At 42.8% G+C, this 27898-nt stretch overlaps 2 protein-coding genes across 7 annotated transcripts in view; both read right to left on the reverse strand.

The window, feature by feature from the left end:
- CASP6 (caspase 6) lies at positions 1-19962 on the reverse strand. 6 transcript variants are annotated; one of them, XM_082389183.1, is made up of 8 exons: positions 19850-19962; positions 19096-19274; positions 11781-11820; positions 9815-9961; positions 9301-9377; positions 7233-7408; positions 3951-4110; positions 1-3297 (listed from the first exon to the last, which is right to left on the reverse strand). In XM_082389183.1, exons 2-8 carry the CDS (start codon positions 19139-19141, stop codon positions 3059-3061), a joined length of 885 nt encoding a protein of 294 aa, XP_082245309.1. In that variant the 5' UTR covers positions 19142-19274; positions 19850-19962; the 3' UTR covers positions 1-3058. The 6 variants fall into 6 exon arrangements, with proteins under 6 accessions (XP_082245309.1, XP_082245308.1, XP_082245311.1 ...); XM_082389182.1 differs by lacking the exon at positions 19850-19962 and adding an exon at positions 19617-19718; XM_082389185.1 differs by lacking the exon at positions 19096-19274 and having other exon boundaries at positions 19850-19926.
- The window catches only part of PLA2G12A (phospholipase A2 group XIIA), a 35597-nt gene continuing 18570 nt past the window's right edge, over positions 10872-27898 (reverse strand). Inside the window, exons 4-6 of the mRNA XM_082389199.1 lie at positions 19850-25941; positions 11781-11820; positions 10872-11175 (exon numbers count right to left, since the gene is read on the reverse strand). Coding sequence (XP_082245325.1) covers positions 25823-25941 — 119 coding nt within the window. The 3' untranslated portion in view covers positions 10872-11175; positions 11781-11820; positions 19850-25822. The remainder of the gene's footprint in view (positions 11176-11780; positions 11821-19849; positions 25942-27898) is intronic.

Here is a 27898-nt window from a genome sequence, read left to right on the forward strand (position 1 = left end):
AATTAATTAATTAATTTATTTATTTTTGGCTGCATTGGGTCCTCGTTGCTGCACGCGGGCTTTCTCTAGTTGCGGCGAGCAGGGGCTACTCTTCATTGCGGTGTGCGGGCTTCTCATTGCGGTGGCTTCTCTTGTTGCAGAGCACGGCCTCTAGGCGCGTGGGCTTCAGTAGTTGTGGCATGAGGGCTCAGTAGTTGTGGCGCACGGGCTTAGTTGCTCCGAGGCATGTGGGATCTTCCCGGACCAGGGATCGAACCCGTGTCCCCTGCATTGGCAGGTGGACTCCCAACCACTGTGCCACCAGGGAAGCTCCGAGAAAAGATTTAAGCATCTACTCATAGTAAATCATAAATCTTTATAAATGTACAACTAATGGTATTTAATCCATCATCCAGGATGTCACCTTTTACATGTTTGACTATGGGACAGAAAGGGTAATGATGACACCCTGATATTAAGAGATTTGCTTAAAAAAAATACCAGTGTTTGCAGGGTATATCTTTCAACCTAATCAGATTCAAACTTCCTACACCTTAAGTAGAGCAACACACTGTGACCACCTGCTGGTTTCTATCAGTATCTCCGAAACCTGGAGATTCTGAATTAGCAGTATGTTAGTATGTTTTATTAACAAGCTAAGAATATGCACTAATATGTTTTTATAATGAGTATCACCAGGTTAAGTATTATGACAAATTCTTAGGACATGTTCTGCGTTTGAGGAACTCTATTCCCAGGAAGACAAGACTGTCAATATAATGAAAGAACAGGGAGTGTTGTTTGCTTTATTCACTGATGCATCCATCCCAAGTGCCACGAATACCTGGCTCCTATGAGGTACCCAAGAGAGACAGGTTTAAGGTCTGTGGAAATTTCAGGTATAGTGCTGGGGAAAAGCTGAGACTAGGAAAGTAGAAAGGATGGCTTCTGAATTCTCAAACCGTCTAAAGGAAAACCTGGGGAAAAGGGGTAGACTAGAGCCTGTTTTTGTACGTAAAGTTTTATTGGAACACAGCTATGCCCACTGATGCACTGACTGTGGCTGTTCTCACACTATAGCAGCAGGGTTGACTGCAGCAGAGACAGCGGGCCTACAAAGCCCAGCAGAGTTACTCTCTGGTTCTTTACAGAAAAATTTTACTGAACCCTGAACTAGAATGTGAAAGACAATTATCAAAGAACACGTCTGTGTTTTTAGGGCTTCAGAAAATTTGTCATGCGAAAAATGAATTAATTCTTAGTAAAGATAGCTCCCTTTGACTTGGATCTTCCCACTTTACAAAGTAAAATAAAGTTTAATTCTTCAGAGAAGGAGCTACATGTAGGTCACATTGTACTTGCTTTATGACAGGTGAAACTGATTTCTGAGTACCCAGGGGATGACAGCTCGGTGATCAGAGGCAAGACACTCTGACCTTTTTAGTAATTAAACTGTAGTTTCTCAAATGAGACATGTCATTTATGTTAAACCTTTATAGATCAGTTATTAACATAAACAGAGTATGAAATTTCTACTCAAGTTCCAAGTTGTAAGTTAAACAGATTGGAACTAAAACTAAAGGAGTCCAAATTACACGTTAGTTTTATTACAAAAGAATTGTTTTATCCTGAGACAACTGTTATAAACGAAATTCAACTGTGTCCCTATGGCTTCCACAGCTCAAATTTGATGGCATTTTGACGCCCAGATATGTAGGTACCAACGTCACTGCATCTGAACAAGAGGATTTTATTCAGATAAACCCTCTGACTGATCACATTCAAGGGAAAAAAAAAATTGTGTGTGTGAGGGGGGTTTGTTGAGCTTTTTAATAACGTGAGCTAATTTCTCTCAGGTAACCAGAGCTGTATATTCTTTGCCTAGAGGGCCAGGCCCGTGTTCATTGGATGAACTGAGGAGAGTTTCTGTAGTCATTTGCTCTTGCAAGAAGAGCCGGCAGCACCTGTGGGTCGGGGGTTAAAGGAAAGGTACAATGTTCAACTGACAGTGAAGTCCCTGTCATGACCACAAAAAAAAGGTATAAATGTCCCACTGACCTTAGCATATAGTTGGCACGTGTTTTGAACTACAGCTGAAACAGCACAGGCAAACTACTGGTTCTGAACTAGCAACTCACAAGTGTGTTATCAAAGCCCAAACTTTTAATCATATTCAGCCTCCGGCAGGTTATTAACAAAACATATTACTCAAAATTTACATATCATATTAGTAAGAACTGAATCTTAAAAGTAACATCTGGGACTTCCCTGGCGGTCCAGTGGTTAAGACTCCGCACTTCCACTGCAGGGGGCACGGGTTCATTTGCTGGTCTGGGAACTAAGATCCTGCATGCCACATGCCGCGTGGCACAGCCAAAAAAAAAGGTAACATCTATTATTCCATGAACATGATGATGGTCTGTGAGTGGGACTGCCGGACAGTGAATAGTAATTAACATGCAAGATACTGACAGAATCAAACTTTGCAAGTGTGTAGCCTCTACTGACTAAGAATTAACTGTGTTTTATATTTCTTCCTCAGAATGCCATGTAATAGTTCTTGAAGGCTCATTTTTTATTAAAGTGAGAGTTAAAGAAGTCCTATATAAAAAGTGATAATTCATATGTAGATTAATTTATATGACCAAGTAAAACAAGTCATCTATAAATTATACAAATGAGTAAGAATGTGAATTAGAAAAATTTAATAGAGTGAATTTCAGATATTAAAGGAAAACAATGAATTATTAGGTTCAAAAACTTTTAAAAACATTATAAAGTTTTATAAAGTCACAAAACACAAGTTAAATCAGTCAGATATTTTGAGTAACCTTGCAATTTACTACAAAAGTCAAGTATTACAAATGCTTGTGGATTTTTATTTATAGGAATTCCCTGAGGATTTCATTTCTACATATATCAAACCCCTTCACCATGTCCAATATGAGCTATTTTTTTGTAAAGTTCTCTCATTAAAGCTTAAGACATTTAAAATTGTTGCACCATTTAAATTGCTTCAACCTAGAGATACTTCTTTATATAAAAATACAGATACATAAAACAAAATAGCACCTATCAATCATTTAGATTTTGGAAAGAAATGCAGCTTTTTAGTTAGCATTGAGGCAAAGCAGGGAACCTGCTTCTTTCCAATTGCACTTGGGTCTCTGCAGATGCCCACTCGGCGCTGAGAAACTTTCCTGTTCACCAGTGTGAGGAGTTCTGTGAACTCTAAGGAGGAACCGAACTTTCCCAGCATCTCGCACAGATCTTGAATGTACCATGAGCCATTCACAGTTTCCCGATGAGAGTAATAACCTAAAAAAGATAGATAGGAGGAACCACTGAAGTTTTCTGGTCACTTACTGTGACAGAAAAACACCTTTAAAAAGTCTGAGTTCTTAAAAATCCTTGGAGAAGACTAAGATGTGCCATGATACAGTTTTAAAAGTTTTCTGTTGACTATTCTCACGTGGGAAAAAAGATTAATTCCATACAGTTCTATAAAAATAGGGTTAATGCTACGTAATTTTCTCCATTTCCTAAAAATTCCCAAGATAGCAGTAACCAGGCAATGATTTCTGAGACAAGAGATTAGAAAAAAGAAAAACATAAAATTATTTACTGCAAGAGCAGAGAACTGTCATCAGAATATTTTTCAACGTCTTCCATGAGTGTTACCACAAAAGCAGTGTCACCATCAGTAATTGACATATTCTGCTGCTAATAGTCAATATAATTAGCCTTGTAGCTTTAACATAGTTCTCAGGAAGGATTTTTCTATAAGGTATTTTATGCTTTTAGATATCACTCTGATCACATGGCACAAAGAAGTCCATTAAGCCTCTGAGCTTCACGACCAAATCACATGCCCCATTAGAAAGACCTCAACTAAATCAAGCCAAGGTGAAACTTACAGGAGTACTTAGCCAAGAAAGCCAATTACACATTTGTATTAAACACCCACACACCTTCTGCCACAGAGTAACACATGAGGAAGTCTGCTCCAGCAGGAAGTGTATAAACCGAGGCTGCATCCACCTGGGTTAGGTTGACATCCAGCTTGTTTGTCTGATGATCCACTACATCCGAAGGGATGACTGGCACATCGTGCTGGTTTCCCCGACATGCCTACGAGACAAGGAGGAAAATCCCCTCCTTTACTTACCTATTCTTCCCAATGCTTCATGTTCACAGTGAATCTGTGATTCAGTACGCCTCCACTGCAACATCAACAGAAGCCACTTTATAGGCGCTTCAGAAACAACGCATTCAGGTTTAGAGCAGGCCAAAGCTGACAGGTTTTTTTTCCTACTTACGTTTTCTTATAGTTAATGTTGATTGAATGGTACACTGTAAAAGGGAAAGCATCTGCGGTTTTACAGTTTCTTATGGATTATCCACACCATAGCACCAAGAGTCACCCTTTCTTTTAAAAGCTATAGTATTTGCCTAAGTGTTTCTATATAATCAGGTAATATATTCCCAGATTGGGTTTTCCTTGCCAAGCTGCTGCCATAAATTAAGGGTCAAAATGACACCACATGACCTGAGAGGACATCTATTAATGTGCCTCCTGCCTTTTGCTCCTACTTTAAAGTGAGGGCTCAAATTCTTACTAATTCTGACTCACACAAGGGCTAAAATTAATTTCTACTCAAATAACTATTATGGGCTGCATTTTTGTCCCTCCCCCCATTTATACACTAAGGACTTATATATATCATATATAACCCCCAGTGTTTCAAATGTGACTGTATTTGCTGATATGGCCTTTAAAGAGAGAATTAAGGTAAAATGAGGTCCTACTGGTGGGCCCTAACCCACTATGACTGGCATCCTTATAAAGAGAGACCAGGACACAGACATGCACAGAGGAAAGAGCGTGTGAACAGAAGCCACCTCCCAGACAAGGAGAGAGGCCTCAGAAGAAATCAACCCTGCTGACACCTTGATCTCAGACTCCTAACCTCCAGAACCGCAAGAAAAATTTCTCTTGTCTAACCTACCCAGTTTGTGTACAGGCAGACCTCAGAGATACTGCAGATTCGGTTCCAGACCACAGCAACACAGCGAGTATCATGATAAAGTGAGTCACATGAATTTTTTGGTTTCCCAGTGCATATAAAAGTTATGTTTACACTATACTGTAGTCTATTAAGTGTGCAGTAGCATTATGTCTAAAAAAAGTACAGACCTTAATTAAAAAATACTTTATAGCTAAAAAATGCTAACCATCACCTGAATCTTCAGCTAGTCATAATCGTTTTGCAATAGTAATGTCAAAATCACAGATCATCATAACAAATGTAATAATGGAAAAGTCTGAAATATGAAAATTACCAAAATGTGACACAGAAATGAAGTGAGCAAATGCTGTTGGAAAAATGGCATCAACACAGGGTTGCCACAAACCTTCAATTTGTTAAAAAAAAAAAAAAAAAAGCACTATCTGCAAAGTGCAATAAAGTGAGGTATGCCTGTACTTTGTTCTGGCAGCCCCAGTAAACTTAATACAGTGCTCTAACAAGATTCCGCTGTAGTATTATAAATGCATTCATCAATTCTGAAATGGCTGAAGAATTAGAAGCTTTAAAAGAAACAGTTCTGATGGATTTCAGAGTTATCATATAAATAGAAGATCCCTAATATCCTATTTTTTACAGGGAGATTTTGATCTTACATAGTATTACCAGGCTTATTTTCAGACCTTATTTTCAACTGTCTTCCTAAATGGAATGTAGAACACATGGAACTCAATGCCATCACTTGCCAAATCAACTGCAGTAAGAATAAGAGCCAGCCTTTACTGGGGGCCTGCCATGTGCCAGGCACTGTTCGAAGTGTTTTTCATTTGTTAGGCCAGATCATTTTATCCTCTCAACCACCCCATGAGCCAGTGCTATTTTACCCCTATGTCACAGATGAAGAATCTGAGGCATAGAGAAATGAAATAACTTGGCAAAACATTTTCCTTCTTTGTGGCCCATGAGTTATTTCCAATTCTCCTGTCTGACAGTGCTGGCCACTCCCTTTTCATGAGCAGTCACCTGTCTTTTTTTTTTTTTAATATTTATTTATTTTTTGGCTGCGTTGGGTCTTCGTTGCTGTGCGCAGGCGGGCTTTTCTCTCTAGTTGTGGCGAGCAGGAGCTACTCTTTGTTGTGGTGCGCGGGCTTCTCACTGCGGTGGCTTCTCTTGCCGCGGAGCACGGGCTCTAGGCACGCGGGCTTTAGTAGTTGTGGTGTGTGGTCTCAGTAGTTGTGGCTCGCGGGCTCTAGAGCACAGGCTCAGTAGTTGTGGTACATGGGCTTAGTTGCTCCGCGACTTGCAGGATCTTAGTTCCCCGACCAGGGATTGAACTCGGGGCCCTGGCAGTGAGAGCACTGAGTCCTAACCTCTGGACCACCACGGAATTCCCTCTACACTCGTTTTCCAGGCTATACTTGACATGGGGAAACTCATCTACTCCCATGCCTTCCAGTACCACCCATCCCCTCATTACTCCCAAACTTATTTCTCTAATCCAGGCTGCCTGTCTCAAGTTCTAGACCTGAATCTCCAACGACATGTCCCACAGACACCCCAATGCAGCTGTCCAAACATGAAACCAGGGAGTCATCCTTGACTTTTTTTTTTTTTTTTTATAGCCCCCCTTGCTCCCTTCCTCAAGGTACGGCAGGGTGTGAAACGTGGCTGTGTCCTCCATGCCGTTCATAGAAATAGAGGATTGCAGCCCTGGAACGTGAGGAATTCTTTTTTGTTCAGAATCCTTATTGAGGTACCAAATGATGCTATTCAAGCCCCCAAATATTTTTATCCCTAATATCAGTTTGGCAGTGGGTAACTGCATTTTGGCCTAAGGGAAAATGTGAAAGGACGAGGCAAGCTTGGACTAGAAGTCTTTATGCCCACATTCTTCCCACCAGCTAGCATGCTCTCCAGCCCCCAAACCAAACCTGGTCTGAACAGGTGGCCCTGCACTGCACTTGCCCACCAGCAGATGCTCGTCCAGCGGCTCTGCCTTGACACTGGGCTGAGCCAGGGAGCAGCACATTCGTTGTTTTGAGTCATTTCCAATGTCAATCCAAGTGATAAAGATACTAACAGCTCAAACTGCGACTCCGCTAGGATTCAAAAAGGGCCTTTCCGATTACTGGAGAAAGTTACTTCCGAAATCAGCTTTAGTCCTTTCTAGTCACATGTACAGAACCATGGCCTTGATAACTAAGACTATAACATAATCAGTCTTACCTGAATGATAAATATCTTGGGTTTTCCAACCAGGCTCTGACACTTGTCTCCTTTGAACAAGCCAGTCAGTGTCTGAATTTCAATCTTCGCATCATATGCATAGATGTGGTTGCCTTCACCATGACTCAGGAAAACACACAAAAAGCAATCGGCGTCTGCATGGCTAGCGGTTGATGCTAAAAAGGCCCCCAAAAGTTATTTAGAAATGAAAATAAGGTGCTTATTATCTACATCTAAAAATTTAATTTACTAATATTAGAATAAAGTTACATACATACAACTGAGGGAGGGGGGAAATTTATTATTATAATATAAAATGTCTGTAATGAAACATAACTTATTTTAGTATTTAATCAAGCAATAATTTATACCATACTATATCTGATTTTTAAAAAATCCAAATTATTGCAGTTCAAAGTAATAGAGTTGAACAGATTTTGTTAGCTCTTCTAAAACACAGAATAATGACATGGAAAACCTAAAGGGATTATTGTGGGGAACACCCTTAAAAGATCCAAGTCATTTTGGCAATATAAGTTTCCTTGAATCAGCAGAGACCTTCTGGAAAGACCCAAAAACTACTACATAACACCTCCCTATGTGTCGCTGCACCTCCAAGGAGTGCAGCACCTTCACTCTATGTCCGCGGCGCTCAGAGCTTCCGAAAGAGTGTTAAGACGGGAGAGTGATGTCCTCCAAAGCTGAGGAGCAAGCAAAGTAGAAAACCTGGTAAGCAGCCAGTTGAAATTATTTACAGGTTAAAGAAGAACTCTGGTACGAGGTTCCTCAAAAAATTAAAAATAGAACTACTGTATCCCGCACTTCCACTTCTGGGTATTTATCCGAAGACAACAAAAACGCTCATTTGAAAAGATATATATGAACCCTCATATTCGTTGCAGCAATTATTACAACAGCCAAGATATGGAAGCAACCTAAATGTCCAACAATGGATGAATGGATAAAGAAGACGTGTGTATATACAGTGGCTTACCATTCAGCCATTAAGAAAAGAAATCTCACCATTTGCAACAACATGACTGAATCCTGAGAGCCTTATGCTAGGTGAGAGAAGGCAGAAAAAGACATGGTCTCACTATATGTGGAATCCAAAACACCAGCCAGCAAGCAGGCGACCAACCTCAAAGATGCAGAGAACAGACTGGTGGCTGCTGGGGCAGAGGCAGGGATGGGGGGTGTGTGGCAAAATGGGGGAGGGGGCAGAAGGTACTAACTTCCAGTTACACAAATACGTAAGTCCCAGGGATGTAATGGACAGCATGATGACTGTAGTTAACAATACGGCATCGCATACTGGAAAGCTGCCGAGAGAGGAGATCTTCAAAAGTCCTCATCACAAGAAAAGACAGTCTTTGTAAGTACGTATGGTGACAGACGGTCACTAGATTTCCTGTGGTGATCGTTTCCCACTGTATGCAAATATCAAATCATTATGCTGTATACCTGAAACTAATGTTATATGTCAATTATACCTCAATTAAAAAAAAAAAAGAGCTCGGAAGAAAGTTTAATTATGTAAATGTTATAATAGTCCATTGACAAATTACTTAAAAATCCATGACATGTAGTGATTATTATAAACGTAAGTTGTTCATTTACCTACTACTGCATAGTGATGTAGAAATTAAGAGAGAATGTATATAAATCAACAGTATTTTGAAGCCAGTAAAAAACTTGGGTATGGAAGGAGTCAATTAAAAAATGACTACCCAGCATCTGTAGTATTTGCATTTTCGGCTTTTAATTGCCAAATGAAAAGATCATTTCATTCATTTCTAGAGTAATAGACTGTAACTAGTGGTATATAGACTGTAACTTTGGAGGCATAATACTTTGCAAAGGTCTCTAAATCTGGTAGGTAACACAATCAGAGAGGCACAACCAAAACCTATAACCCATGCTAAATTAATTGACAAGCCTTTTTCACAATACAGTTAATTATTTGGATAATAATTAACACATAGGATAATTGTCTTTACACATAGGATAATTGAAAACTACTCAATCCCATCAGAGGAATATGAATAAGAAAACTATTGATACCTACCCTCGTGAATTTTGAGCAGTAGTTCTTCTGCTTTAAGATCATCAAAGCATTTCACTTCAAATCCTAGATCTGAAAACCTGGAGATAAATTAAATTGGATGTTAGCTTATGAGCTATTCAAAGCTGTCACATACCCCTAATTATTTGAGGAATCTATACACATTTTTATGACATATAAATTGACTTTTCTTTAGGGAGAAAGAAAAATCAAATATGACAATGATGGTTTTCCTTGATAACCCACGGTAGGAAGGGATTTATTCATAACTGATATAAGTTAGAATACTGCCATCTACTATGCAGATAGATTTATAACAATGCAAAGAATGTAAACATTTAATAGAACAGGATTAGGGGGGAAATTCAGGCAAGTTCTTAAGGGAGGCTGTGCCCAAATGAGGTTCATCCTCAAATACTCTTGCTCTGTCTGTTATTTCATCAGTGTGGACAAGTTTTGATAAGTAGTTATCACTTAAATACCTCACCATCTTGACATGTAGATCAAACCATACTACCTGCGCTTAAGACTGTCTCTGTCGGCGCTGGTGCCCTGCCTGTCTGGTAGGGTTAAGTGCCAGAAGAACCTCTCATGATTGAAGATTAAAGCAATTCCTCTCCTCTTGTGGTCCATTTTGTACGTTTCTGCCGGATCAAACACTTCTCTGTTTATGAAAAGTTTTAAAAACAATCACTTAAGTCATATTAAATAATGAGCTCCTCCAAGCCCAAGGTCAACATATAGAGCAGATAGAGGTCTGCTGCGTCCTCCTCCTCTGCCAGGTGGACCGACCACTGGAGTGCCCCAGGGAAGCCTCCCAGCCACACTGGCAAGGGAAGTCCTGAAATATTGGGTGGGCCAAAAAGTTCCTTCGGAATTTAAGTAAAAGACAGACACATTTTCCATCTTCACCAAGAACTTTATTGAACAACATATTCACCGTTTTGTTGCACTACCTTCTGCCATTTTTCAGGCAACTTCAATTCCATCTTCTCAAAACTTTTTCTCTTTTTGAGCAAAGAACTGTTCCAGTTGCCTTTTACAGTCTTCCAGGGGATTGAAATTTTTTCCATTAAGAGAATTTTGTAAAGACTGAAATAAATGGAGATCTGAAGATGCAATGTCTGGTGAATACAGCAGATGAATCAGAACTTCCCAGCCAAGCTGTAACAGTATTTGCCTGGTCATCAGAGGAACATGCAGTCTTGCATTATCCTGATGGAAGATTATGCATTTTCTGTTGACTAGTTCTGGACGCTTTCATCAAGTGCTGCTTTCAGTTGGTCTAATTGGGAGCAGTACTTGTTGGAATGAATCGTTTGGTTTTCCGGAAGGAGCTCATAATACAGAACTCTTCCAATCCCACCATGTACACAACATCACCTTCTTTGGATGAAGACTGGCCTTTGGTGTGGTTGATGGTGGCTCATTTCGCTTGCCCCACGATCTCTTCCGTTCCACATTATTGCACAGTATCCACTTTTCATCGCCCGTCACAATTTGTTTTAAAAATGGAACGTTTTCATTACATAAAGAATCGCATGTGGAAATACGGTCAAGAAGGTTTTTTTCACTTAACTTATGTGGAACCCAAACATCAAAGTGACTGACATAACCAAGCTGGTGCAGATGATTTTCAGTGCTTGATTTGGGTATTTTGAGTATGTCAGCTATCTCCTGAGTGGTATAACGTTGACTGTCCTCAATTAATGTCTCGATTTGATCGCTATCAACTTCAACTGGTCTACCCGACTGTGGAGCATCGTCCGGCGAGCAATCTCCAGCACAAAACTTCGCAAACCACTTCTGACACGTTCAGTCAGCCACAGCACCTTCTCCACAAATCTTTTTTTGTGTTTCGGTTGCATTTTTACCTTTCTTGAAATAATAAAGCATAATATGTTGGAAATGTTGCTTTTTTCCTTCCATCTTCAATATTAAAATGGCTACACAAAAATTCAATTTTGATAACTTTTTTTTTCAAATGCATGCTGATATGACAGCTGTCACAATACAGTCTAACAAAATTGTTTTGAATGAAGTTAAAGACAACTAAGTGCTACTAGAGCCATCGAACGGAAAAAAGCGAACAAGCTTTTTGGCCCACCCAATATTTCTGTACCAACAGGTAACGGCAGCCATCCTGGGCACCCCTACGCCCACCCCAATCCCTCTGCGTGGGTGTCTTCCCCCCAGGTCTCCAGGAGTCAGCGACCAAGGACAACGGCCTGGCCCAGGCCTAGCCCCAGGGCCCATGCCGTCCCAATTGTTCAGTATTTTGAACCTCAGTCTAGGTCCCTTCACAGCCAGGGGCGGCACATCTACACTAACCTGCACATCTACAAACCAACCCTCCAAATGCTAAAACCTGACATTCTCAGTTCTGCTCTCTAGCTCCCAGGTCCCTTTCTTGCTTTGATTTCTGTAGGCTGATCATGATCACCAAAGGAAAAGAGCTTTACTGGTAAAGAGCACATTTTTACCTCATAGGGAAGGCATCTGTTTCTGTCATGTTTTGTTCACCTATTAAAAAAAAGTTGGGTTTTGTTAATATACTTTTTGACTAATGGTCATAAAACACATCAGGAACTCCCAGCTGCCTTGACTCCTATACTCTTAAGCCCCTTCTGTCTTGGTTAGTTTAAAGGTCAAAGTATGTGAGAAGGAGTAAGGGAGAAGGAAGGGAAAGTGCTATTAATAATAAACAAATTAGAGTGGCATGGACTTATATATACTACCAAATGTAAAACAGATAGCTAGTGGGAAGCAGCTGCATAGCACAGGGAGATCAGCTCGGTGCTCTGTGACCACCTAGAGGGGTGGGATAGGGAGAGTGGGAGGGAGGGAGACGCAAGGGGGAAGAGATATGGGAACATATGTATATGTATAACTGATTCACTTTGTTATACAGCAGAAACTAACACACCATTGTAAAGCAATTATACTCCAATAAAGATGTTAAAAAAAATAAATAACTATAAATTAACAGCTCAATTTTTTCTCACCCTCAACTCTTACGTGCAAAATAAAACAGATTAGAAATGGAGAAAATTAAAAAAATAAAAATGGAGAAAATATTACTCAAACACATTCATTGCAAAATATGTCTAAAGTAACAAATGTAGTTCTGTGATTATGCAGCTCAAATGAAATACGAAATTGCTTGATTCTGCAGAAAATGTTTTTGCAAATATTCTCTGAAACAGAGACAGGATTAAGTCAAGCAAGAGAACTGAACAGAGCGTGGTTAATACTGGATTACCCTGCCACCTGGAAGAGGTAGACGTTTGGGGGAGGAAGGGAAGGGGCAAAGGCTCAGACTTTGATCTCCTGAATGACACATGCGCACTTACGACCCTATAATCGGGACCCTCTGCTCCTGACCCACGAACAGACTTCCCCACCCCCGAGACAGCCTCTCACTGAATCCCTCTCTACTCCCGGGAACAGGCTGTGCAACAGAGCTCTCTGCAATGACAGAATTCCCTACACCAGAGCTGTCCCATAGGGCAGCCACTGGCCACATGTGGTCTTGAGCACTTGAGATGTGGCTAGTGTAACTGAGGAACTCAGTTAATTAAATTAATTTAAACGTGTGGCCAGTGGCTTCTGTACTGGACAGCACAGTCAGTCTAGCATCTTCTACAAGAAGGGCCCATACGCTCATAAATCTGTTTTTACCTGATAAACTTGAGCTTAAGAGGGGAGGGGAGAGAAGGTAATACAATATCAACAGTATAGCAAGATGCACCTCTCAGCTGAGGTCTTTGAAGGAAGCGCAATAGACCCCAAGGGTAGACTCCTACCCATCATCTCCTAGTCAAGAGGGTGGGGTCCCCCTCTCTCCTTGGAGTCTCTCCTTGGAGTCTCTCCCTGACGCCTGATTGTTCTAACCTCACGTCTCCTCACTGACAAAAATCCACCCAGGGAGGGAGGATGAGGTGAGATGGGGAATTCAACTCCAGGGCCCTTTACTAGTCACTCTCAGGCTGTTCCTCCTGTAATGCACCCAGCATTCCAGCCAAGACCCCACGGTGGCCTTCCCCTTCCCCTGTGCCATACACCCCAGTTTTTCTTGCATCATTTCCTGGCCTGGGTGATAAAATGCAGATTCCTGGATCCTAACCCTGACTTACAGAATCAGAATCCTGGGAAAGGGCTTCCCTGGTGGCGCAGTGGTTAAGAATCCACCTGCCAATGCAGGGGACAAGGGTTCGGTCCCTGGTCCGGGAAGATCCCACATGCCGTGGAGCAACTAAGCCCGTGCGCCACAACTATTGAGCCTGCGCTCTAGAGCCTGCGAGCCACAACTACTGAAGCCCAGGCGCCTAGAGCCCGTGCTCCACAACAACAGAAGCCACCGTGATGAGAAGCCCGCGCACCGCAACGAAGAGTAGCCCCCCGCTCGCCACAACTAGAGAAAGCCCGCGCGCAGGAACGAAGACCCAATGCAGCCAAAAATAAAATAAATAAATTTATTAAAAAAAAAAAAAGAATCCTGGGAAAGGATCTTTCCCAGGATCTGCATATTTACAAGGTGATTTTTACTCACACCAAAGATTAGGAGTCAAAAGCAGCCTCTAATGCATCCTCCCCACTCTCCCAAAGTTTCCGTGCTACTCCACATCCTGCTCTAAGGTGGATACTTCATATTCCACACCCTGCTTTACTGGGAATACTTCCTACCAAGCACTCCTCTATCCAGGGGGACTTCCCTACTGGACAGCTGCTCTACTGGGGGATTTCCTACTCCACGCGATGTTCTAAAAGGGATCCCACCGACTCCACCCACGGCTCTACTAAGGTTACGTGGTAGCTCATTCACTGTTCCACCAGAACACTTCCTCCCCCACGCACTGATGCTGGGGATACTTCCTGCTGTACACACTGTCCTCCCAGGGACAGTACTTACTCCACACACTTTTCTACTAGAACACTTTCTGCTCTGCACACTCGACACTGAGGATACTTCCTACCACGCACAGCGCTCTCCAGGGATCCACAAACTCCTCTACCCAGAATACTTCCTATACCACACACTAGTCTACCATGAAACCTCCAGCCCTACTCTACTACCAGGGCACTTCCTCCTCCACACACTGCTCTACTGGGGACACGTCCTACCCCACACACTGCCGTACAGCTGATGCTTCCTAATAAGACACCCCCCTACTTGGGATGCTGACCCAGTGAGCACACGGCTCTCCGGGGGATACTTCCGATTCCACAGTTATGCCCAGGGTACCTCCTCCTACACACTCCGTTCCACCGGGGTTGCTTCCTACGCCACACGGTGTTCTACCCGGGATACAGAAACTGCTCTACTCGGAATACTTCCTACTCCACACAATGATAAACCGGGATACAGAAACTGCTCTACTCGGAATACTTCCTACTCCACACAATGATAAACCGGGATACTTCCTAGTCCACACACTGCTCTGCTACGGATACTTCGAATCCACATACTGCCCTACCCAGGACACATCCTATTCCACAGCACGCTCTATCCTGGACACTTCCTACTTCACACACTGATCTACCAAGGGTACCTGGTAGCACCCACACCCTGCCCTCCCCGGGACACGTCCTGCTCCACACACTGCTTTACCAGGTCACTCCCCGGGACATGTCCTACTCCTCCTACTCTACCAATTACTCCACCCAGAACTCTCCCTACTCCACACACTGCTCTATGGAGGCTACTTCCTTCTCCGCACACTTTCCACCGGCCATACTTCCGGTTCCACTCGCTGCTCAGCCGAGGACACATCCTGCCTTTCCTACTCCACACACTGCACTACAGGAGAGATTTCCTACTCCACGCTGCTCTACCTGGGATCTTCCTACGCCACAGTGTTCTACGTGCAGAACGCTACTGCACACACTGCTCTGTGTGACACACTTCTTCCTACGACAGTGCTCCGCCGGAGGAGAGTTCCTTAACAGAGACCTCTTCACCCGGATACCTCCTCCTCAACAGCGCTGTACCCCGGGCCACCTCCCTACTGCACTCAGTGCTCAGCCAGCACACTTGCTACCCCACGCGCTGCTCCACTGCACACACATCCTCCTCTTCCCACTCCACAAGCAGCCATACCCGGGATACTTCCTACTGCACACGCTGTTCCTCTACGGGGGATACTTCCTACTCCACACGCTGTTCCTCTACGGGGGATACTTCCTACTCCACACGCTGTTCCTCTACAGGGGATGCTTCCTACTCCACACGCTGTTCCTCTACGGGGGATACTTCCTACTCCATGCGGCTCTGTGAGGGATACTTCCTACTCCACGCGGCTCTGTGGGGGATGCTTCCTACTCCACACGCTGTTCCTCTACAGGGGATGCTTCCTACTCCACACGCTGTTCCTCTATGGGGGATACTTCCTACTCCATGCGGCTCTGTGGGGGATACTTCCTACTCCACGCGGCTCTGTGGGGGATGCTTCCTACTCCACACGCTGTTCCTCTACGGGGGATACTTCCTACTCCACACGCTGTTCCTCTACGGGGGATGCTTCCTACCCCACACGCTGTTCCTCTACGGGGGATGCTTCCTACCCCACACGCTGTTCCTCTACGGGGGATACTTCCTACTCCACACGCTGTTGCTCTACGGGGGATACTTCCTACTCCACACGCTGTTCCTCTACGGGGGATGCTTCCTACTCCACACGCTGTTCCTCTACGGGGGATACTTTCTACTCCACGCGGCTCTATGGGGATGCTTCCTACTCCACACGCTGTTCCTCTACGGGGGATACTTCCTACTCCACACGCTGTTCCTCTACAGGGGATACTTCCTACTCCACACGCTGTTCCTCTACAGGGGATGCTTCCTACTCCACACGCTGTTCCTCTACGGGGGATACTTCCTACTCCACGCGGCTCTATGGGGATGCTTCCTACTCCACACGCTGTTCCCCTACGGGGGATACTTCCTACTCCACGCGGCTCTGTGGGGGATACTTCCTACTCCACATGCTGTTCCTCTACGGGGGATACTTCCTACTCCACGCGGCTCTGTGGGGGATACTTCCTACTCCACATGCTGTTCCTCTACGGGGGATACTTCCTACTCCACGCGGCTCTGTGGGGGATGCTTCCTACTCCACATGCTGTTCCTCTACGGGGCATACTTCCTACTCCACGCGGCTCTGTGGGGGATACTTCCTACTCCACATGCTGTTCCTCTACGGGGGATACTTCCTACTCCACACGCTGTTCCTCTACGGGGGATACTTCCTACTCCACGCGGCTCTGTGGGGGATGCTTCCTACTCCACGCGGCTCTGTGGGGGATGCTTCCTACTCCACGCGGCTCTGTGGGGGATGCTTCCTACTCCACGCGGCTCTGTGGGGGATGCTTCCTACTCCACGCGGCTCTGTGGGGGATGCTTCCTACTCCACGCGGCTCTGTGGGGGATGCTTCCTACTAAGACGCCCCGCTCCTCAGGCATTCTGCCCTTCTGAACACACTGCTCTTCTAGCGCGTAAACTCCTCCACCCAGAGTACTTCCTACAACACACTGATGCATCAGGATACTTTCTAGTCCACACGCTGCTCCCCCTGGACACGTCCCACTTCTGACAAGGCTCTATTGGGGCTACTTCCAACTCACACACTGTTCTAACTGGGATTCCTCCTACCCCACAATTGCTCTTCCCTGAAGAGCTCCACACCCTGTCTACCGGGGTTACTTCCTGCTCTACCAGAGCAGTGCAGGGTTTTCTCTCCTTCCATTTTCAAAAGCTTTTGTTCCGGGATCCTTTGAATAACCTCACGTCCTGATCATTAAACCAATTATACAATAAAGAAATAGACCCACTCAAACTAAACACATTAAATCCATATCTGAAAGCCAATCACCTCCTTCACCCGCCAAGAACCTGCACAGGCTGGAGAGCACCTGAGTCTCTTCTGTGACGCCCAGAGTAGTAGCAGACCCAGCATTTCACCTCTCCCAGCTTTTGCACCTTGTTGTCTAGTGAGCCTAAGGCAGCTTGAAGTGTCCCTGGCGGAAGCTGTGCCAACTGGCCGGTCACCAAACTCACTGAAGTCCTTGAGGGTGAAAGCACGGGAGAGGTACACTCGACTGGGTCTTTCAAGTTCCTTTTTCACAGTCTGAGGAAGGAGCTTCACAATTCTCCTGGGCTGGATGTAATTTATGCTGTGCATTTGGGTCATCTCAAATACTGCCCTCAGCTTACAGACTTAGGAAAGATGGCCAGTTTTAAGTTGCTCAAGATTAATTTGTTTAAAATGGCATTCAGTTTCAAAGTTAACAGATAGGACAATCTCAGTGAGGCATTTTTTAAAGTTTTTTTTGTTGTCACTGTTAACATGATAGATGTAGAAAGACACTGGGCTGTGAAAACTTTAGTTCTGATCCTCACAGGCTCTAACCTTCACTCTGCTATAAACAGGCACCCTGTATCCTGCAATACCAATTACCGACCAAGTCCAGCTGCCACTCTGTTCTAGCGGTTTGTTGAATCAGAACAGAAAGCTATGAAGACAGACATTAGAACCGAGGTTCCAATACTTTTCTTGGAGTTGATCAATTTTACCCTGCTTCCAGAGAACATACAATGCGACTCTGTCGCAGTCACTTTAAACTGTATGTACCCAGCAGACCAGCTTTCAGGAAGGGTGCGCTTTAACAAGTATCATCGTACTGCATGAATACAAACTGGCTTTGTTGACATGGAGAAAATAAATCTTAATGAGGGAGATACCCTATATAACAGATTTACAAATTCCTGTTCATCTGCAATCTATTCATCAAAAATGGGTCCGACACTAAACCTGACTCTTGACCTCTTCTCCCTTCTCCTTGTCTCTGATTTAAGCAATTTTCCTCTCCACCATAATGCAACCATGACCCCTTTGCTCCTTAAACAAGTTTAATTTTTACAAAACAAATCATTCCTTTTTCCTCCACACCTTAATCTGTCAATGCCTCCAGCTACCATTTGTTGATGGTGTGGCACTTTAGATAACTTTATCTCACTCTGCTCCACAGGCCCTGTGAGACAGAGAAAGTGCAAGAGATTTGTCCAAGGTCAGTGCCCTGGAGTTGGTACTGAAGACCCGGTTCTGCCTGTAGATTCCAAAGTCCCTACACGCCCATGTTAAAACCGCTCCCACCAGAGAGAGACCAAAAACTTTTCTAAACTAAGTGTTCATTTCTCCCAACTTCTTCAGCATCTACTGTTGTCATCTTCATTCACTGCAGTACCTATGAAAATCTACCCATATTCCCTATCAACAATTGGTTTATTAATCCTACTTTGAGTGACTCATGTCAGGCCTGGAACACACTGGAAAAGGGGTGGGGTGGAGATTGAAAAGGGAGCAAGTAGGAAAAGGAAGGAAGCCATAAAAAGAACGGTGGGCGACATGCGGTGACTAGCGGTCCCTCAAGCATCCTGGACCCCTGCCCCAGCTTCCCACCCCTCACCACTGGTTCCAAAAGGGAAATGGCCACTGGACCTCGCACTGTCCATCAGGGTAATGCCACTTCCTCCTGAACAACCATGGTGACTTTTACAACTTGCCTCTGGGGCAAAAGGCTTGTTTTGTGCAGCGAAGAATAAAAAGCTCTGAAATAAAGGCGCTCTGCATCGACTGACTGCCAGCGCTTCAAACCACCCCCCACTTTTTTTCTTTTTACTATGGCCAGAATTTCTAAACCTTATCAGTAAAATAATTAATAAGTGACAGGGAAGAACGTTCTAAAGCATGCGTTTAGCAGTTGATCATTTTGTAGAGAATAGTTACTGTGGCTTTAACCTAAATTCACGAACAACTGCAGGTTTCCTGGAGGCAGGAGAGCCATGGGGGCTGTGCAGCCGCCGACGCCTGGCTTTCGTCTCCAGGTTCAGAGCGGGCAAGCCCGGGGGTCTCTCCGCCCGGGCACTGCCTCGGGCCGGTCACGCTCCATTGTTACTGCAGGCAACCACTTCTTTTGACTGAGAAGTGAGAAAACAAAACAAGATCCAACCTCCAAAAGTTAACTTTCTTATGACCAGGCGCAGTTAAAGTTTAAATAGCCCCGACGGCTAGAAAGAGATCAGCGCCCGGAGGACAAAAGCGGCCAGGGCACGCCCCAGCGCTCGGCGCCGCCACCAGGGACCGCAAGGAGGCGGCGGGGAGGTTCCCGAGTTGTTTTTCTGAGCCCAGAAGCTAAGCTGCGCCCACCGGACCTGAGCGCTTCGCTCCAAGACCCTCAACTTCTTCTGGCCGCCGAACAAAGCCAGAGGAGCCCGCGTCCCCGCCCCCGCCTGCGCGCCCCCTCGGCACCCGCAGCCTACCTGCACCGCGAGCCCCGCGGAGCCCCGGCGCCGAGCTCATCGCGGCCGAGCGCGCAGCACCGATGCCCAGGCGGCCTCCGCTTCCTGCCGCCGGACTGCAGCCCCCGCCCCTTCCTCCCCCCGCCCCCGCCCGCCCCCCCGGCGCCCGCGCTCCCTGCCCGTCGCCTGCTGGAGGGTGGGACGGGGTCGGTGGTGGCAGTGCCCCCCGCAGAGTTAAGGCCCCTTTCCCTCACGCGGAGTTCGCCGAGGCAAGAGCGCCCAGGCAGAGCAGGGGACGCGGTCTCGTCCGCCTGGCGCCTTGGAGAGCCGAACCCTGCCGTGGGGAGACGTCAGATTCTACCCCGAGCACGAGCGGCGGTCCCGGGGTGGGAGGCTCCAGGCAACTGCAGATCACCTGCGGCGAGCTCCACGCTCAAGCCCCGCCCCAAGCGTTTGCTCCTCCTCACGCCCTCAAAGGTGCAGGCTGTTGTGTGTTCCTGTTTCCCTAGTAGTCCTTTCTCCAGTACGAGTTACTTCATAGGATTTGTAAGAATTTACAATATTTTAAAACGCTCTTTGTTTGTATAGCGGATTCGGGCCAAAGTAAACTAGATGCCACTCCAGGATTCTCAAGTGTGGCTTTTATAAGTAGAGGTAATTCGGGGAAGGAATCATGCAGAAATCAGGAGACCGGACTCTGGGGTCTGTAGACTATGGCTTTTAACGACCCAGAGCATGTCTGCTGCATTTAATTGAGCTCCTCTTCGGGTGGTTGGCTAGTGTGTAAATGTACTTCAACGAACAACTCTGAAATCGGAAGAAAAGGTGGCTTCCTCTTTCCATCTTCTCTGGGTCTTGCCATTTAACAAGTAACCGTCATCAGACTGGGGGATAAAATGTGTTAAGGCACCATTTCTAATACATTAAAATAAGTATAAGGGATCCGTCTTCTATAAGCATCACCCCTTTATTGGGGAGGGAAAAATAAAATCTAACTTGGTAACTTTTCCTACATGTACTTGTGGTTCAGAAGTCTTGCTTGGTCACTGAATAGAATATGAAATCAAAGGATTTTACTCACCCCATGCCACTTACTGTTCAGTTCCTTGTAGGCATAAAATATTTCCCGAGTCACTAGCTTTGTTCCTTATTCTGCGGTGAAGACATGGAGTATCGGTATCTCCCTTGTATGGTGGTTGTAACAACTGAGTTAAATCACTGTATTCAGAACAGTGCCTGGCTTGTGAAGAGCTCAATACATTTTTATTGCCACCATCTTAAGCTTATTGAAAGCAAAATTGGCCTTCTTTCGGTTTCCCCATTACAAAGCAGTTGCTTAGTATGTAGGAGGTGCTCAATAAATATTTATTTATCCATTGAATGAGATTCAGGGTTTCAGCATTTGCACTCTGGACTTTACCCAGTTTCAATGAGTTATCTGACCACCAGAGCCTCCTGTCCTCCTGCCTGGTTTTCAGGGTCTACTCTGCTTGAGCCCTGAAAACACTCCTTATATAGAAGCGGAACTCCAATTGGCTGACCTTCCATTTATCTGAAAGGAGCAGATGAAAGGAATTTTTTTTCCCCTTAAGTGTCTTGTTATCTCAGAATATTGTATTGCTTTTATAGCATGTGGTTATATAAAGATACTGTCTACCTTAAGAGACATAAATACAAAGCATTAGGATACTTATTTTACAATTATAAATGCTAAATTCTAGCTTTTTAAAGCAACAGCTATCCCCCCAGTAAAAAGGGTAAGTGCCTGGGATTGGGAAATGGGCTGTCTAGGTTCTAATCCTGGCTCCATGATTTTATTGGCTGTGAGACCATGGACAAGTACTTAAGGCAGTTTAACCTCTCCCAGCTTCAAATTCTTCTCCGTAAAATGGGGATCAAATTTACTCAATAGCTGAGATAGTAACTGCCAAAATTCCAGAATAGTACCCAGCCCACAGTAAGTTTTCAGTACATGTTATTTTTAGCTACTGAAGATTACCTACACCAGTTCTCAAACCGTAGTCTCTGAATCAGCAGGATCAACATCATCTGGGAACATACTAGAAATGCAAACTCTTGGGACCTACACAATCAGACCTACTGGATGAGAAACTGGGGGTGGGGTCCAGCAGCTCATTTTAACAAGCCCTCCAGTGATTCTGCTGCATGCTCACGTTTGAGACATAGACTAATTAGAATCCTACAAGGAATCTCTTCCTTCTCAAGAAGAACCCAAAGCAATTCCATATTATTAAAATAATTAAGATATACTAAAGACCAAAAGTTAATGGGCAGGATGGCTTGATTCTTGCCATTATAGTGACTTTTAGTGACTTTTTTTAGTGACTTTTAGAAGTCACTTTTATGGAATTTTCTGAAACTGAAGCTCTTAGCCAACTGTTACCTATCCAAAGAATGAAATATATGGAATAAAGTTAAATTCAGAGATACTTCTAAAACTTAAATTTTGGCCTTTTTTCTTTTTTCAGTGTTTACCCCACTAAACCTTGTTTTTTTCCTGTATAAATCATAGGAATACCAAATTTCTATAATTCTGATTACTACACTTAAGAAAACCTGAGAGCCAACAAAGACATATTTGTAAAGTAGTCAGCAAGGAGACTCTGAAGGATGTTCTGGAAACCTAATAAGCCCGAGACAAAAAAAAGCATAACATCACGTGACCTGTATGCAAATATGACACTGCTGATCTGGTTTTATTTTTATTGATAACTATTAATTTAGCTATTTTTCATATACTGGTTGTACACAATTCTGTGAGGAAAAACAGCAAACTAAAGGGGCTATTTCAATCATTAGAGCCAGGTGTTATACAAGACTTGAATATACTGCAGGGAGTATCTGTCAATTTTGACCAATGCAATGTAATCTATATGGAAGGATCCTTACCTAATAGGTTTCATTCTACTCCCCAAAGTTACTAAAGTCAGTCTACTAAAAAGAGTTGTTTTTACAGAAGGACTCCACTGTCTTCATTTTGTTAGATGTTATTCCTGTTTTGTACCAGGATAAAATAATGACCATTCTGACCTCCTGCCAACCTTGTACATCTATAAATAGTGACAGAAATATCACTTTTTCATTTTAGGGAGAAGTAGTTATAAGCTAACAAAACTTTTTAATTAGTACTACTAGTCTAGACTAGTCTAGGGGGTCACTGAAGGAAATCCTGCTCGAGAAGATGTGTTTGCCCTCATGTTTCAATTCTGTCTTCCTTACAACTTCTTTGTGCCTTGGTTTCTCCACCTATGAAATGAATACAGCCATGTCTGTCCCTGGAAGAGGTGTGCCAAAAGACTTTAAAAAGACAGGCATTATTTGAAGGCAATATAGTTTTATTATTTTAAAATATCAATGTATGTCTTGCAAACAGCTGCTAAAAGCTAGTTTTTTTGGGGTGATTTTGTTTTTTAATTTATTCTGTGGATAAGGAAAATACCATCCTTAAAGCTTAAATATATGCCCTGTCGTACAGAATTCAAGTGAAGACAGTACAAACTTATCTTCAGCTTAATATATATACACATAAATAATTACAGATATGTACATGTACATGGGTTAATATACACATATTTCCTAGCTCTGTTTGCTGGGAGGGTCTAGAAGCAGTGATACCCCAGTAGAACCAAGCTATCCAATGTCCAGATCTTGGTTTCTAAGTTCCACTGTAAACCATTCTTCAATAAAAGGAACCTTTGAAAAGAGGCTGATTCTAGGGCTGGGGCTGGGAATATATAAGATGAGCCTGAAGCAACTTTCCTACTTTCTTACCAGAAAGGATGGAGATGCTCAAAAGTCAAAAGGATGGTTCAGGTCAAAGACACACAGAGTCAAACTGACGTAACTCCCAATGGCCAAGCTGGAACAATTTGTAAATATTACCCACAGTACAAAAGAAATAGGCATGAATCCATACTGACACAAATAACTGAATAATAAATGGATATGGGGAGGGGCGGATGGTGACAAGAATTTCAAGTACTACAATAGATACACCCCCCTCCCAGGAGGCAGAATATAATCTTGCCCACCCCTCGCCTCCCACAGACTGGACTTGGTGACTGGTTTCCAAAGAACAAAAGCATGGAAAGGGAAAAACAGTAGCTTTACAGTGGAGGAAACTAACAGACACTACCTTAATCAAATGTCTAGAGTTTACACAACATCAAGTCGATAGCAGTCAACTACCTATATGATTTGATGAGAAAAACCACTCGCCTCTTGGTTTTCTTCCTAAAAATCCATAACCCTAGTCCAAACATGAGGAAAACGTAAGACTAACCCAAATTGAGGGACAGTCTACAAGACACCTGACCAGTACGCCTCAAAACTGTCAAGGTTATGAAAAACAAGGAAAGACGAGGAACCATCACAGACTAGAGGCTAAGTAGACATGGTGTATCCTAAAGTCGATCATGGAAAAGGAAAACGACATTAGTGGAAAACCTAGTGTAATCCTAATAAAGTCTAGAGTTTTGTTAATAGTAATTACCAATGTTGGTTTCTTAACAAATGTTTCGTGTTTATGTAAAATGTTAACATTGGGGTAAGGGGTATACAAGAAGCCTCTATACTGTCTCTGCAACTCTTCTGTAAATCTAAAATTATTCCTAGATAAGTTTTTAAAATTTGAACATAAAAACTGCTTCTACTGATTTTTGTACATAATTTATGACCATGAATTAAATATTTTACAAAGACATTGACTTTGTCCTCTTGAGAAAGCCAATACTGCCAAGAAAATCCATGAATTTATTACATGTTTAAAGTTACCTGGTCAAGTAATACAACTGGAGCCCAGTTTGCTTACTTAGCCCTGAGGGATACACTTGCCTTGTCTAATAGAGGACACATCTATTAGCAGAATAGCTGCCACCATCTCAGTCTGGGAAGCCATCAGGTTCTCAGCGATAACATATATTCAAAGTGAGGAATGTGGCCCTTTTTCCAGAACATATTTTTCATTCATCCCAATTCTGCCTGTATTGATTTAGAAAGAACCACTTCTGCTGGTGCTGTCTTTCTCTGACTTTCCAAGCAGTTCATCTTAATAACTTTGGCCAGAGGTTACCCAAAAGATATACATGGCTAGGGAAAGTCGACAGCCAGTGATAAGCAAAGAATGGTAGAGGAACACAGCTGAGCTTTCCAAGGGGTTGAAAAGCTTTTAATCCTCACAGACATTTTCAGAGGCAGTTGAAGTTCTGGGATTTGCTCTTAAACATCTGTTAATAATTTTCCATAAAAGATAGTTCTTTGGATCCTGCTTTTCCATCCCTTTTGACTCCACAGTTAAAGACTTAAAAAACCCAACAATATCAAGAACAATTTTTATGAAGGCCAATATTAGTAAAAGGTTTACAGTCTTTTAAAAATATCCCAGAATCTACCAAGAGTAAGTCCTAGGGAGTAAACACCAAAGCATATAACGCATATAATGCTCTGATGTGTATATTAAACAACTTTTCATTTGTCTCATTAAATCCATCTTTTCTCCAATTTAGGCAAAGTTTATATAGCAAAATATGAAATTTGTCATGAGTGGTTCATAAAATGGGCTATGCTTCTGAATTTTGTTCACGTCACCTTCTAGGCACATATTAATACCTAAATATCCTAGTTTTGTTTCCTAAGAGGTCCCAGGAGATGGTTCCAATTTTACAAGAGAAACAGACATGTCCTTGTAACTAGTCCTGTCATTCATAGAAGTGTGGCTTATTCATATGCTCAGTGGGCTATGGAAAAACTGTTTGTGTTAATTAAAAGAGCAAAAATAAAGTCAGATCTTTCTGGGCATAAATGTATATTTTAAATTTTACAGTAAACAAACATACTTTTAAGTGAAGATTTCCCCATATTTCCAAATAAGATAATGTTGAACATACCTTACAATGAATTTTACATTTGACCTTATTTTTTGATAAATATAGTTGTGAAAATTGAGTTAGACTCTTTCTTTTAAAAAATTCTCCCTTAACATGCACCTCTTTCTGTGATCGTCAAGACAATATGGCACACTAAGGCAGCAACATCCAGGAAGATAACCTGCATTTGTTTCTTTAGTTTGAAGTTTTAATGTCAAAATAAGGTCTTAAAATAATCCTTTCACAAAAATAAGGCAGCTTTATGCTGTGAAAACATTAGCTCTTTGTCAAAGGTTATGTTCTTCTATCCTCATCTGCTGTCACCACCTGTCAGTATCTTCTTTAAAGATCAGTTTTTCCTTCGTAGCGACACCTACATGCGGCTCGTTGGCTGTCCAGGTACGGCTTACAGCCTAAATGTATAACGCTGTCAAACAAGACCTCCACGGTGGTTTCACATGCTGCAAAGTAAGAAAGTGCCATTACTGTTAGGCAACTGCAAAGCATCACTCTCTCTTCACATATATTACATGTTTCAGCACAATGTCAGGCACAGGCTTAGTGGGCACTTACACCTATTTTAGGTGAAAGTCTTCCCAACCCTCGCAAACTAGTAGCATATATATACAAAGACTTTCTGTTTCAGCCTCTCTACCTGTATCTACTTTTTCTTTGCATGCAACTATTCAAACCAACTTTCTGTACTAGACAGTCTCTCTCAATAGCACTGATCAGTTCATCACTGTTGATTTTCCTTTTATATGAAAAATATCACTAATAGAGATGCCTGATAACACTCAAGTTTGCACTTTAAGGAAGGACTTCCAGGTGCAGAAAAAAATGAAGGTTAAAAATAGAGAAACATCAAAACATTTAATTATAGCCAATAGCTTTTAACGATCACACATGATTTAAGATGCTTAAAGTATGAAATGGACCCCAGTCTCTTTCTTTGACCAATATCCAAATTTGGCTTGGGAGGGGAGACACAGGAATCCAAGGTGTTTTTTCCTCTGGTGGGGTTTCTTAATTTTTTTGAAAGACTATAAAAAAGATAACAGATTTAACTTTTCTTATTCTAAGAAACCTGGAACACTCAGGTAAGATTATCTTAATATACTATACTTACAGAGACATGGCACAGAGTGGCTTTTAGTTATCCAAATACTTCTGGTTTCCAATATTCATGTTAAGAAAGAAACTTTTCATTACAAAATCTTGGCATTTTCAAAGTTTTCCAAAAGGCTATGCCATTAAGGAATACAACCAACCACAGAAGTGTAAAGGTTATGATTACTAAATAGGAGACTGCAAGGAAACTGGTTTCATCATTTAACATTAGCATATCCTTAGGTCAGAAAACAGGAAACACATCTATCTGTGCTTCAACTGGACAACTAGTTTACCTTAGCCAAAAGCTTTCAAAGGGATTCAGAGGTTGTGAGTTCAAGCTTCACCTGGAGCAGAGATTTCCTCCTTGTTATTACTTCCTAGTTATTACTAGAATTTCAGAATAACACCTATAATATGAGACTATTTGGGGAATACTGGAATAGAACACAAGTTTTAAAGTATGCAACTTGGGACAAGTTACTTCTTTCTGAACCTCAATTTCCTTCCTTTAAAAAGGGGCATAATGCCAACTAGTACTTTGGGTTTCTGTGAACATCAATGAAAACATATCTCAAGTATCTAGCACAGTATCTTACAGAAAGTGCTTAAAAATGGTAGTTTCCTTTCTTGCCCCTTCTTACTGCCCCTCCTCTTCTGATTTCAGTGTATGGTACGTTCTTTGGCTTGACAGTAAAGAAATCTTGTTGACTATTAGTATTTGTACAGCAATGTGTATTTCTACAAATATTTCATTTTATCCTTATGACAACTCTACAAGATGGGTATTACCGTTCTCATTTTATAAATGAGGACACTGAAACGCCTATTACCTTTGCTGACTTTGTTTTGTATCCCTTCACTGCAATAATCATCACCGTGAGTATGACTACATGCTGAGCCCTGTGAGTTCTCTTGGCAAATCACTGAACCTGGGGGGGGGGGGTGGTTTTGAGGACCTTCCTGACACAGATACATATGAAGAGACAGAGTTAAGACTCAAATCTTCCAGAACTTCCTACTCCAAATCCAATGTGCTATACTCCGAACTTCACTGGATCCAGAATTTCAAACTTCAGGCTCTGGGTAATTAGAACTACACTACAGGGCACAAGATTTTGGATGAATTCTTCTCTAGCTCACACACCCTCCTCCCCAGGTTTCCTAACACTTCTTGCTTCTGTGATTGCAAACCATTTTAGATGGTAAAATCATTGACTTCTCAGCTCAGAAAATTGAAGGGGCTGTTTCACCATAGATAAGGTAATACATAGTGAAAGATTTCTATCGGTATATCTTGTACTAACA

The sequence above is a fragment of the Balaenoptera borealis genome (genome assembly GCF_965194805.1).
Source record: "Balaenoptera borealis genome assembly, chromosome: 4".
NCBI lineage: Eukaryota > Metazoa > Chordata > Mammalia > Artiodactyla > Balaenopteridae > Balaenoptera > Balaenoptera borealis.